The 14,162-nt window shown below is 40.7% G+C and overlaps 1 protein-coding gene across 1 annotated transcript in view; it reads left to right on the forward strand.

Annotated features, from left to right (window-relative positions):
• LOC145413630 (nephrin-like) overlaps positions 1–14,162 on the forward strand; it is a gene marked incomplete at its 5' end in the record, with an annotated part of 296,625 nt that overhangs the window by 79,729 nt on the left and 202,734 nt on the right. The window contains one exon of the mRNA XM_080283291.1: positions 9,371–9,550. Within this exon, the coding sequence (XP_080139417.1) occupies positions 9,371–9,550 (180 nt within the window). The remainder of the gene's footprint in view (positions 1–9,370; positions 9,551–14,162) is intronic.

Below are 14,162 nucleotides of genomic sequence, written 5' to 3' on the forward strand. Positions count from 1 at the left end.
AGAGAGAGAGAGAGGAAGATGATAAAAGCAACATTACAATCCATTAAAGTTAAACAGCACATTGAGAGAGAGAGAGAGAGAGAGAGAGAGAGAGAGAGAGAGAGAGAGAGAGAGAGAGAGACGTAATTACTCGTCATGTCGAGGGAATTACGTCAAAAATGGAGGTCATAAATTAGGATGATTCACTTCTCCCGCCATGTTGGTACTTCCCTCCTTCCCTTTGTCATATCATTTTTGTCGTTCTCGTCTCTCTCTCTCTCTCTCTCTCTCTCTCTCTCTCTCTCTCTCATATGTAATGTGTGTGTGTGTGTGTGTGTGTGTGTGTGTGTGTGTGTGTGTGTGTGTGTGTGTGTGTGTGTGTCATTTTCAGCTTTCCTCATATTCTCGTCTTTTATATCTATTCTTTCTTTTCGATGAGCCGTTGTCATTTACTTCATTTTCTCTTTCCCCTTACCATCCTTTGTCCGCGGTGCCTTTGTAAGCCTTTGACATGATGGAGCTAAAATACTGGGTAAAAATTGTTCCTTGAAATTATTAAAGCTTTCCATAAAACTGAAAGTTGTAAAAATCAGCGAATAATGGAAAGAGGTCGGTTAGTTAAACAAGAGTCCAATTTTACTGTATGATTGTGGCTGTCCTTGATAATTAAATGCTCTGGCACAATCTCTCTTTTTTTTTTTTTCCTGTCACAAGGCCTCATTTTGGATTTACTGTTTCGTGTTTTCGTCTGTATTATTATTTCATTAATATTATCATATTATTATTATTATTATTATTTCTTTTGATTTTGTTGCTGCTGTTTTTCTGTTGTTAGTGGCTCCAGTTCCCTACTCTAAGCCTCATTTCTCTTTTATTTTTTTAGTCTCATCCCGTTTCATTTTCCATATTTCCGTCGATTCTAGACCATTCTTCTCGGCAACATTTTATTTCCCTTTACTGTATTTGTCAACATAAGAACTTAAGTACATAAGAGAGCGGTACTGCAATAGGCCAGTAGGCCCATGCTGGACAGCTCCTACAAGAGTAACAAAACTACTGGAATAAGACAAGGATAGGAAAGAAGAAGCTCTTCCCCACCCTCCAAACCCTCCATCCGAAACCGGCAGGCAAAAGTGAGGAGGAACACCACGCAATATAATAAAACTGTCGTGGACGTATTGTAGGAAAGTGCAAAGGAAGAAAGAGACTCTCACAGTGTAACCTGAAAAGGAAAAAGAATGAATTAGTACTGGCTATTAGTTTTTTTGTTTTATATCCAACCCTTACTTGCTGTTACATGCTAATCTAGCCTATGCTTGAAACTCTAAGTGGAAGGGACAGCAACTACATCGCTAGGTAGCTTATTCCACTCGTCCATTACTCTGTTGCCAAGCCAATTACTACCTATTCCTCACCAAAACGGAATTTATCTAGTTCTATCCTGTATGCTCACATTGCTAATATCTCCCTTATTTATTCCCTTCGTCCACTTAAACGCCTCACTTAAGTCTTTACTCTTCGCCTTTCTAGTGGGTGCAAATTTTGTCTTTGCGGTCTGTCTTCATATGAAAGGTTCCAAACATTATGTAATATTTCCCACCCTTCTTCCCCTTTCTTTTCTCCTTCATTTTCTCTCCGTCATCATGCATAAAGCTTAGTTCTCTCAGTTTCTTCCTTCCCTTCATCATCTCTTCATCGCTGGTAGTCTCTCCTTTCGTCTTTTGCCCTTTATATCCCATTTTGTTTATCCTTCATTTCTCCCCTGTACCCTTCGGTTCCACCATTTACGGTTCATTTCCACCATCAGCATTTCTTCATTTCCAGCTTCTTCAAGGATTCATTCTCACCCTTTTTAAATCACCTCCTGTTTTCATTTCCAGCTTCGTCTTTCTTTCATTTCCACCCTCTGTCATTCATTTTCATTGCCCTCTTTCATTCTGTTCTTCCCTCTCTCCTTCATTTCCACATCCTTTCCTTCATTTTCAGTTGTTTTCTTTCATCTTCACCTCCTGTCCTTCGTTTTTACCTTCTCTCCTTTTCCACCCTCTGTCCTTCATTTTCACCTTCATTCCTTCATTTTCAACTTCTTTATTTCACTTCCACCTTCTGTCCTTGATTTCCAGATTCTTCTTCATTTCCAAGTTCCTTTCCTTTCATTTTCACATTTTTGTCCTTCATTTCCAACTCCTCATTACTTCACCTCCACTTTGTGTCCTTCATTTCAACTTCCTGTCCTTCATATCTTCCTTCTGTGCTTCATATCCACCGGTTTTTTCTTGAATCTTCCTTTCCTGTATTTCATTTTCACTTTGCCATTCGTCTCCACCGTCTGTGCTCATTTCATTTTCACTTTGCCATTCATATCCACCGTCTGTGCTAATTTCTACCTCAGATCCTCTCCTCCTGTCTTTCATTTCCTCCTGATATCTCTCATACCTACTGCCGTCCTTTCTCCTCCTCCCTCTCCATCTCCATATAACCAGCAGCTTTTTTTCCCCTTTTGTCTCTAGTACTTGGCCACTCCTCCTCCTCCTCCTCATCATCATCATCATCATCATCATCATCATCATCATCATCATCGTCACCATCATCATCACAAAAACTCTCGTCCTTCTTTTCCTCTCTCTATGCTCCATCTGTTCTTCCTCTTTGTCCTCTTCCTTCATCTCAATCACACATCACTCGCCTCCTCCACATCATCCTTCTTCTCCACATCTTCTCCTCATCGTCATCTCCACCATACCACCAAAAACTCGCGTCCTTCTTCTCCTTTCTCTCTCTAGTACTCCATCTGTCCCTCATAAGTCCATTTACGAGCCAAGAAAGTTTTGGTACGACGATCACCACATCCCGGATCACCTCTCTCTCGTCACTCATCCCAGGATCATTTGCTTCGGGGGTATTTTCTTCCTTTTTATTACTCTTTCTTATTCGTCTTCCTCCTTCACTATTCACATCCTCCCCTCATTCCTCTTTGTTCGGTTTGCTTCTTATCTGTCGTCTCTGTTTTCTTCTCATTCTTCTTTAGTCGTCTCTCACCTTTACTATTCTCATCATTTGTCTTCATTATTTGTGTTCCTCCTTGACAGTCTCGTCATCTCCTCATTCTTCTTATTCGTGTTCCTTCTTAACTGTTTTCGTCTTCCTCTCATTCTTCTTTATTCGTGGAACTTTTAACCCTTACGCAACGATGACCTGTTTTTCATGTAATTCTCACAACATTCAGATATTTTTTCAGTTTCAGGGAGACTTGCCACTGGAAGGGTTAGAACAGATACAACCTCCGTTAATCCCTTCTCTATCAAGGGGCTCTCCTAATATAAGTAACCTCTTCTGGAAATGGCAAGAATACTGGACCATAAAAGATCCAGAGTACAGTGAGGCCACGCCCGAAAATTAAACTTATTCCGTGAGCTTTGTTTTCGTCGATCCGCACTAGAACTGAATCACCCCTTCATTCTTTCCCAACTCCATCTACCAAGAGTGATTTACAGCGGATCAGTCATTCATGAGATAACGCAGCGCCCTAAACTTTGACCTGCACCTGTGACCTTGACATCTGACTGACCTCCACCAAAATCGCACTACGTCTTCCACGACCAACGCACAGTAGTTTTGCCATTTTTGATCGAAGTCGGTCCTGGGATTCCTGAGATATTTTGTTTACATGCATACTGTACCCAGACTCTGATTCAGTCACAATAGTGTACCGTAGATACGCCTTCATCATCAGTAATAAAAAAAAACATACACAGCCCTATTAGCTGCTTATATTAATTTGCTTTTATTTTACTCTTCTCAGTTTCATGGTTCTTTATGTGTGGTCAAAGGTTTTTATTGTTTGCTATTTCTTCTTGCTGCCTTTTACGTCGTTCGCATACTTAACTTCTCTCGTTTCCCACCTGATCCTCCCTTCCATTCTCCTTCCGTCTATCTCCGCTCTTCCTTTTTTATTATTATTATTTTTTGTTGGCTTTTCTTCTTCCTCTGTTCCTCATCCTTGGTCTCTCTCCACTCATAGTTTCTTGCTCTTTCCCCATCATCGGCCTTCTCCTACTCTTTCTTCTTTCTTTATCTTTCTTTGTGTTCTCCCCCTCCTGCGTCATCTTTCCTTTGACTACGGGTATTCTTTTCTCCCCCTTGCTTCTCTCACCCCTCTTTTCCTCCCTTTCTTTTTCTCTTTTTTTCCTCATTTCCCATATTTTTCCCTCTCCGCCTTTTCCCGTTCCTCTTCTTCTTCTTACCCTTCCCCTTCCTCTTCCTTCCCTTCCCCTTCCCCTTTTCCCTTTCCTCTTCCTTCCCTTCCTCTTCCTTCCCTTCCCCTATTCCCCTTTTTCTCACTCCATTCCATTGCCTTGCGCCTTTCTGTCACTTTCATCTGCTTCTCTTTCTGCTTCTCTGCCTTCCCTCCTCTTGCTGTTCCTCCCCACATTCATTTTCCTCCACCCCCCCTCTCTTCTTCTCTCCCCTTCCGTCTTCCTTAAGCTACTTTACTTTCCTCCCTCTCCCCAACGTCTTGTCTGCTCTTTTTCCTTCCTCTCCCCCTCTTTCCCTCCTCCATTTACATCCCTCCCAGGAAATCATACCCTTCCCCATTCTCCACTCCTTCCCTCTCCCCGTTCCTCTCCCCCTATTCTGATGTCCCTTCCCTCCTTCTTCTCCCCCTTTCCTCTTCCTCTCACGCTTCCCTGTTTCCTCTTTCCTTCCCTTCTCTCTCCTCCTCCCTTTCCCCTAAGCCCTTCTACCAGGAACTCATACTCAGGATTACGCACGACCACCGCCTATTATTCAGGACTTGAGAGGGTCGTTCTGCGGTGCCCTTCTCGCTCCTGAGGTCGTCGAGGAAGGGTCGTCTTGCTCCGTATAGCGATAAACGACTGCTGTAGTATTCTCTCTCTCTCTCTCTCTCTCTCTCTCTCTCTCTCTCTCTCATCTGCAGTAGCTTCTCATCTCCCATATCTCTCCCCATCCCTCCCCTCCCACAGAGACTCCCCAGCAATCTCTTCCCTTCACTACACCTCATATACCCATTAATATCTCTTCTCCCCAGAGCTCTCTCTCCCCCTTCTCCCCATCAGTATTTGTTTATCCTATTATTCTCCCCCATCCCCATACTCCCCTATAGTCATCTTAAGCCTGTCGTCGTTAACATTAGCAAAGTGTCCGATTTTACATGGCGCTATATTTTCCATATTCATATTCTCTTCTGTGTTATTTATCTCTTTTTAACATGAATAGTTGGCATCAGCATACGAAGGGATATTTAGGAATGACGAACTGGTCAAATAAATCGTTGAAGAAGAGATGTGACTTAATTTTCCAAGCTAAGGAGAATACGGGCGTCTGTCCTGTATCACGTCTTAAGTATTTCACAGTTATTATCCCTTCTTCCCTGTAGTAATTCTTCAGCGTTCCCTTTCAAAGCTCCTACTCTTTCTTATACTGTATATTTTTTTTCTTTTTATAATGCCATAGGATTGTTTAACTTATTCACTTCCATGTCGTATGCTTTTATTTTGTTTTTGTTCATCCTACACTATTTTGTTGATGTTAGGAATGGCCTCTCAGATGAAGTTGATGTAGCTGTATCTAATCACCCCATTTTAGAACAACTCTGTAGTTGAATCAGATTGTCTCACATTGGCTAGAACAAAGTGAAATTTTTTGATAATATGGGTAGGTTAATAATACTACCTCCTGCAGTCCTATTTTATCTTTTGTATTAAGATACCTGTTCATTTTTAAAGCCTTCATACAGCTACTTATCCTCCTTGACTCATTCTGTTCCCCACGCTCCTTACACATTCAGGTCTTTTGTTTGTATTTGCACCAATTTATATTAACCTTTTCAGTATATCCCTACTAGTATATACTTAACATGTTTTATTTCAGCTTTAAAAAGTCCCCTAGTAATGAATGAGGTTAAGCTCCATACGGTCCCTATGGTTCAAAAACTCTCTTTTGCAATGGCCTACACAGTACAAATGCTCATCACTTCGCTCGTATCTGCATTAACTTCCAACCATCGCAGTATACAAGCATCCATAAAACTATGTGCCAAGCTTCATCGCAATAGGAGAATGCGTACAGTGGCTGGAAAAATTATTCTTACTTTATCCATCATTCCATCTTGAATTCGGGGACGAAGTGTTTGAATGTAACCTGATGTAACTTGTCATTTATGAGGACGGCTGCAATTTTTTCCTCAGTATAGCGTAGTAGGAATTTTATGCAACATTTGAAAGTGTCCACGCGCGCGCGCACACACACACACACACACACACACACACACACACACACACACACACACACACACACACACACACACACACACACACACACAGTGTGGAGAGAGAGCGAGAGAGAGAGAATGACTAGCTAGGCAAAAAGAATGTTGGAAAAACGAGTGCGTTATACTTTATATTATATATCGCACTATTTTTTGTTTACTCGATATAAATCTACCTATTTGTCTATCTGTGTGTTTGTCCATCTATTTATCCATCTTGCTATAGAAATACATATGTACGTATGTATGTATGCGAGTATGTATGTATGTATGCTTGTTTTTAGACAGAGACGGTATGAAAAAGTGCGAACCACACTCACTGTGAAGTGATCTATTGTCTGGGTAAAGAAAACTGACCTAGTGTACAGTATTCCGTTTAGGAGTAACGTTTTATTTTTTAGTCAAATAACTGTGAAAATCATACGCAGTACTCTGAAAAAACTATTGAGTTGTGAAGATTGCATCTCAGGGTTTCAAACGGCATTGCTGTGTATTTTTCTGAAATATATCAGTATTTACGATCCAAGATATTTTACAGCATAATATGAAAGTAGCTCATCATTTACCTTCCATCATCATTTTCACTCCCTTTTCCACAGCGACCTTTGTTACAGTCCCTTCGATGTAGACACTGAATGTTCACCGGAACATCACGCATCCCTTGTTGCTCTCGAAGCATTTCCCTTACACAGTGCTTCATTACCATCAAAACCTTTCACAGAACTCGGCAATTTTCGTGCCAGGCCATGCATATATAATACCCCTCACGTTCCCTTCCAAGTCACCTTTGTCATTTAGTTCTTCCAGTGCTATAAATGTCTTTGTCTTTCTCGTAAGTAATTTTCCAGCTGTTTGCCTCAGAACAAACACTGGGTCCATTTATCCTCCTACCACTCAGACAACCATCATTTTCTTCTTCACTTAGCTTTCAGGAGATACTTGTATGTGTGTCATATCTTCTCTACGCTCGATACTTCCTTTTTTCCTAGCAGCAGTACCCAGCACACTTACCTGTATGTCTCGACTGCTTTATATTTTACTTTCGTCACATTTTCTGTTGTATATGGTTAGACTCACATCCTTCTTTCACCCCATTAGTAACGCTAGAAAGGACACCGTCATGTAGTGGTTCTGATATAACCAGGAAGCTCTTCTGCCTGGTTGTAAAAACATTCCTCAGTTTCCTTCTTATCTCTTGAAAAGAGGATGGTGGACTGCAGGAAAATGACTTCAGTCTGTCGTTCATCAGGTTTACCTCTAGATGAACTTGGGCTACAGCAAGAAACAGTTCCATTAGTACAGACAGAGACACAAGTATCTTCCCAAAGTTTGACGAATACATAGATGAAAAATCGAACCATTTGAAACACGCACTAGTAAAGATAAGGTTTTCATTGTATATTGTCAGTTGTAAATTTTTTTTAGTGGGAACTGGGAAGATAGATGTGTCATTCATCGTACATTTCTTCTTATTCAGGCATTCTGGAATATCACTATCTGTTATGTGTGCTGATTTTACTGAACTGTAAATTTTTCATATGGAAGAATTATGCCCACATTATACAGTTTAAAAATTTTGGTATGGGGCTAAAATTTTTCTAAACTTTCCTTAATTATTTCACACCATTTTCATCGTTTATATATATTTTGTCATAATTTCTGGCTCCCTGTTCTTCTTATTAAATGCTCCTTTGGTTTGTCAGTCATGTATTCTAGAGCAGTTATTTCCTCTTCCTTAGTGAATCATCGCACTCACTTATATCTAACCTTCTGCTCTGCTGTTACCCTTCCCTTTAATTAGTTTTCAATATATTCTGTCGATCTATTCTTTTGTTAACTTTTTTTTTTAGCCCTTTCATTACCATGGACACATATTCTGTTCAGGCAGTCACCGAACGATTTTTTTCATCTGAGGGAAACTGTTATTAGCAAATTGGAAAAAATCTTTATTTTTAGTAAATTGGAAAAAAAAATCTTTATCGAATATTAATTTCGGTATCAGTTTACCTATCCATTATATTCAGAATAACACTAGATTGCTTTGTTTAACCGAGAGAACCAACTCAGAGCATTAAAAATCACCTGTTAACATTGTCATAAGATTTGAGTGTGGCGACAAGCTTGGTCACTTTAACTACTGTATGTCGACTGTAATCTAGCTTGAAATTACACTCTTGTTGAGGTTGAAAAAGAGGTGAAAAATGGAATATGATGCTAGTCACGAAGAGGTGCCATTTAAAGCTTGCGGAATGCAGAGTCATTGAGCTCTGAGAAATATATTTAAAAAAATAAATAAGGTAAAGCTGACGAACTACATCCACATTTATCATTATTGGGCAGGAAATTTAGACGGAAATAAAAATAGTAAGCGAGGGAGCGTTGTGGAGCGTTAGGAGAAATGCATTGAGGTGGTTTGGCCATGTGGAGAGGATGGAGACCAAAAGACTAACGAGGAGAGTGTGTGTGAGGGAAGTGGAGGAGGGGAGAGGGAAAGGGAGAGGGAGGCCGAGGATAAGATGGAGGGATGGAGTGGAGAGGTATATGAGAGAGGAGGGTGTGAGCTGGGGGGAGGACAGTGAAATGGCGGGAGACAGGGCCACTTGGAGGCGATTTGTTTGTGGCCACCCCTTACGGGATTAAGGCGTCTGGCAATAGATAGACAGCTTTTTTTATACAAGCTGAGTCACTCACACTATAACTCCTGTGAGATTTCCTTTTCCCACCAAGTCATGGAAGTGTTAAGAAGTAATTACAGGAGTTGGTTTGGTGTCGGGTGAAACTTCCTTGGCCTATCCCAGTGTGGTGGCTTTTTAAGAGGTGGCAGTGCACCTTTTTATCCTATTTATTTGAGCGATTAACTTCTTCCCGTTTTACTTTATTTAGGCCAACACCAGATGACTTTGCTCCACTGAGAGAAATTACAGAAGTCAAAGTTTAAACTCATCCACATACATTTTCGATTAATTTACATTTTTCAGGCCAACACCACATTATTTTACATTTTTCAGGCTGACACCAGATTATTTTGCTCAGCTGAAAGAAAGCCCAGCAGCCAAAAGGTAATTCTGGTCCATTCTCACTTCCCTTCCTCTGCCTCCCCAGGGTTCGAGCGTAGTGTGCCCGGCTACCCACGCTACCAGTACGCTGGTAACGGGCGGGCGGGCGAGCACCACCTGGTTATCAAGGGAATCACGCTGGAGGACGATGGGGAGTACCAGTGTCAAGTTGGACCCACGGACACCACCCTTCCTATCTGGGCTGCTGCTAACGTCACAGTCATGGGTACGTGTGTGTGTGTGTGTGTGTGTGTGTGTGTGAGAGAGAGAGAGAGAGAGAGAGAGAGAGAATTTAATGGACACTTGGTGTTGCTGGGGGGATTGAGATGGAAGTCAGGCAAAGGTGAGGATATGTTGGTTAGAGTATTTTTTACTATAAGCATCAGTAGTTCATTAAAAAAATAATTTTCCTGTTGTCTGTTTGTATAATCTATACCTTTATTTCCTTAAACTGTTGGTTCCTTTTTTTTTTTCCAAACATCTCTCCGATTGCGTGTTTTTTTCCTGTGTGTAATGGCTTGGACAACTCAAACATTCGAAAATCTACCCTATCCAAACATAACTTATCTGGTAGAGGTTTGAACTACTTATCCCAGTGCCCCGAGTTTAACACCAGCTCTTACAGTGACCAAGCAGGACAGATCAGGGTATAGACAATAGACATCAAGGCACTGTGGGTGACGCATTATTTTTCATTTCCCTCTGGTGTGCGTTTTTCCACCCCTCCACCCGACAGTCAGAGGATTGTTGTTCTCTTCGACAAGGAGAATATGTTTTCACCCCTGTTTATTTGTATGTTTGTTTGTTAGCATGATTATCCAAAAAACTAAAAGAGAGATATGTACCAAATTTGGTGGGTAGGTAGCCCATGTCCTAGGGAACATTCGATTTACTTTTGGGACCGATCCGGATTGTATTACAGATTCTGGATCCGGAGAACACTTTTTGTGAAACCCTCATCAGTGATGAGAAACCCTAACCCATTATGAAGAGTGGTTTGGAAAATACGTTGCCCGTGTCGGAGAGATGCGCTCCACTGAGTGTCTCTCTAGTTATCGCTGGGATCAATTGGCATCTGTCCGTTGAGTTGGGCGGCTGGCAGCTGGCCGGGCTTAGAGGTTTCGTATCCGGCCCAGATCTCAGAAAATATTCACTTTAGAGTTAGGAAATTTCGCTTGGTTATGTGTCTTATAGTGAACAAGTGTCTTTTGATTGGTAGAATGCTGTGTCTCAATTAGTTTTCAAGTAGTTTTCTAAAGTAGTTTTTTAAATGATGAAGTAAAAAAAAAGAAAAATCAGATTTCAATGCGACCTGCGGAAGGAATCTGAAATGCCCAGGTTATGTGTCCTCAAGGTGATCTCCTTATGCCCACCTTTAAAAGAAAATATTGTGGAGGTGGGTGAGGGCCGTTATGCGCCTGCTTAGGTGTACAGGGAGGTGGAAGGGGGGGGGTATGTGTTTGGTCAGGTGGAGGGTGGCAACAGCATAGCGCTGGCTGTGTATTTATATATTTGTGTTTAATATTTTCATTCCCAAACTCCGTACATTCCATTCATCACCATAAAATTTCATCTGCCATTCTTTCACATCCCATTCCGTAAACTTAGCGTATTCGTAGTGGTGGTTTCAGTCATCATGAGTATATGTTTTGTGACCTTATTCGTGTTTTCTGCAGGCGTAATTACCTTAGAAGCAAATCATTTTTTATTCAATATTGATATAAATAGTGAACAAAATTGGTCCCATGACTGATCTCTGGGGTACCCTACTACATACTTTAGCCTCTTCAGCCGGAGGACATTCCTTTCATTTTATTCTTGCGTTTACTGGGTGATTTACTTTAGGATATACTACTCGAAATGGGGTTAGATGTAGCCTTGATCAACCGTTTCATAACTACAGTTACACAATGTCACTGAATACCAGTAAAGTGCTTTGTGAGCGTGTGATGAGCAAGCGAGCATTTGTACATATGCCTATCACCATAATTTCATCATGGTGTAAACTTTCAGCATTTCTGGTGAGGTAGTTGAACAATAACAGAGGAATAGATGAGCTAATTTATTTAATTTCTCACGTTTTCTTTCTCTTACGTTTACTCTCTGGATGTGCATATAGCGAGGCGCCGTAGCATTAATCACGTACACAATGTTCAGTTCTCTGCTCCCAACTTGCCGTGTCAACCAACTGCGTTGGTAAACGCTTAGCTATTGATCGAGTTATAAAACCCAGAAATGGGGCGATTACCCTTCTTGATTTCACCACCTAAACGTAGAAAAAACTTTCATGTAAGATTATGAACGTAATATCCGATATTTAATTGTTAGAATTCGTGCAAGGAAACAGTGTTACAACAGGAAATAATTTTTAATTCGAGTTCATAGTGGAGCATGTCAATTGAATTCCTCGGTACATTCCCTTGGAAAGCTGGGATTCCAAGGGGTTTCTTTGGTCTCGTCAGTAAATATATAGCTAAAACAAAATTTATTCAGTGTATCTACTATCTTCTCTGTTGTGTACAAAAATTATTAGCCTCTGAAAACCATCACGGTCGGGTCGGGCAGGATCGTGTCAGGCCGCTCATTTTTCAGCTGAACGTAGTGTACTAAGTCTAGTAATACCAAGTCGGTTCACTTTCCCTCAGTGCGCAGGGAGGCGTGGCTTGTGTGTGACGTCAGTCGGATTAAGTAACGGAAAATGTATGAAAGGGCAGACTCAAATTAAACATTTATAATAAGGGAAAACGAAGAAGGGGAAGAAGTGTGGATTCGTTTAACCGTATAACATTGCAATAGGTTCCTTCACACCCCTACATCTTCCTTCACACATTTCAGTCCATTCCCTCACTTCGTACTGAAAATTTGTCATGATCTGGAGAGTTCAGCATACATCCACTCACCACCACGGTCAGGCGTCAAGTGAACTTGGGCTTCGTGCCAGCTGACGTCACTCCGATGCTCCGCCCCCTGTGCCAGCTTGGACCCGTTTTAGATGGAAGTGATCCAACTTGGTATTAGTAGACTTAGGTAGTGTAATCGTCGCTTCACTTGCTGCGCCTTCTAGCTCGTAAATAATAGTCTGATGGTTGTCCGATGAAAAATGAAAAGTAAATCATTGCAGTAAAGATGATGAGTCAGTCAAAACTGTCAACATTCAATACAACCCACTTCTTGCAGTCAGTGAGCCAGACACTAATCCAAGAACATAATTTATCTCTAAAGACATGAGGTTCTAGCTTATGGAGAACCTCATGACATTTTCTAATAATGTAAATGCACTTTCTATCATTGAAAGATATTTTTTACATCTCACTTACTCTATATGCTGTTTCGAAATTCCTGTAAGTTAATAAGTCATAATGTATGGTTAAGGAGACGGTGTTTGTTTTCTTTTATAAGGTATTAGTCAACGATAAATTTACTCTTCTAAGTAATGTTAGTCTACTGTTATTGTTGCCTGTTATAGCTGTGTCATTGTTGCCAGCGGCTGATTTGATCTCTTCACAAAATCATATATAACTGGCTTTGTTTATCTAATGAAATATATACATTTTCATCAGATTTTGAATCGTATGCTTCCAAATCCATTTTATTAATCAGAAATGAATCTAGATAACCTACATGCCGCTATAATGGACTGGCAGCCTTTGATGCGGTTCTCTGGTGAACATTGACGTACATTAATTAATATGCCAGCCAGATCACTAATTAGTAGCAGTTTTTGCACATCTGTTTAGCCTTCCCAATCCCATGACGTATTTTATTCCTGCTCTCCCAGAAAGTTTTATTCAGCTACGGAGAAACTATTCGAACTGATAATAAATTATAGCCTTCATTTTCCCCCTCAATACAACAGATTTACCCAAAGCTGAAGTAAATCACCACGTGATAGCAAGAATAAGCCATTAAACTATGTCATCCGATATAAGAGATTAGCCCTTCAGCTGGAAAGTACACACTTTATACTTTATTTTACTTAATGTCGGATGATTTTGCTTAGCTCGAGAGAAACCTAGGACATCCAAAACGTAAAAAAAAAAAAATAAAAGCATTCGGAGGCCGAATGCTAATCGCCCTCCAGAACATGTTGGCTTAGGAACAAGTTGCATACAAACCATGTATCAAGAAAGTTCGCAAAACTCTACGGAAATCAGACACCACGTTTCACAAAAGCGAATCCATATTAGAAAATTTATGGCGGCTGGTATTCGGTCGTTTGATCAAAAGTTAATCAATTTTGCCCATCCACGTTGCTGCTATTTCATGAAGATTTGGTGAAAATTCGTCCACAACTTTATGAGGTATTTTGGGAACACACACACACACACACACACACACACACACACACACACACACACACACACACACACACACACACACACACACACACACACACACACACACACACACACACACACACACACCGACGAAAACTGTATCGCCTTGCCATGCTAAAGGCTGGCGAAAATTTAAAGAAAATGCCACCAGTCTTTGTCCAGGGATCAAGAACAAACTACATACGATGGATAGTTTTACTCGGCTCACAAAACAGCGCCGCCAAAGGATTAACCCCTACTGCCCAGTGATGTATTTATTGATTTATGCTTGCTACTTCCAGGCGATATTTTTTCCAGCTTGTGGAAGACTTTTTATATTGAAGAGGAAAATTAAGGTAATAAATATCCTCACCAGTTCGAAAAGTTTGCCTGAAAATCATATTGCCTAATGATAGCAAGAACAAACAAACAAACACAAAAAATACTGAAAGGTTATGAGTGCCTCGCCCATCGGGTCTTATACTCTCAGGGGCCATTTGACTCTTTCCCATAGACCTCTTC

This window comes from Coenobita brevimanus, chromosome 97 (assembly GCF_032717465.1).
Source record: "Coenobita brevimanus isolate Jiangsu-jjx chromosome 97, ASM3271746v2, whole genome shotgun sequence".
Taxonomy (NCBI): Eukaryota; Metazoa; Arthropoda; class Malacostraca; order Decapoda; family Coenobitidae; genus Coenobita; species Coenobita brevimanus.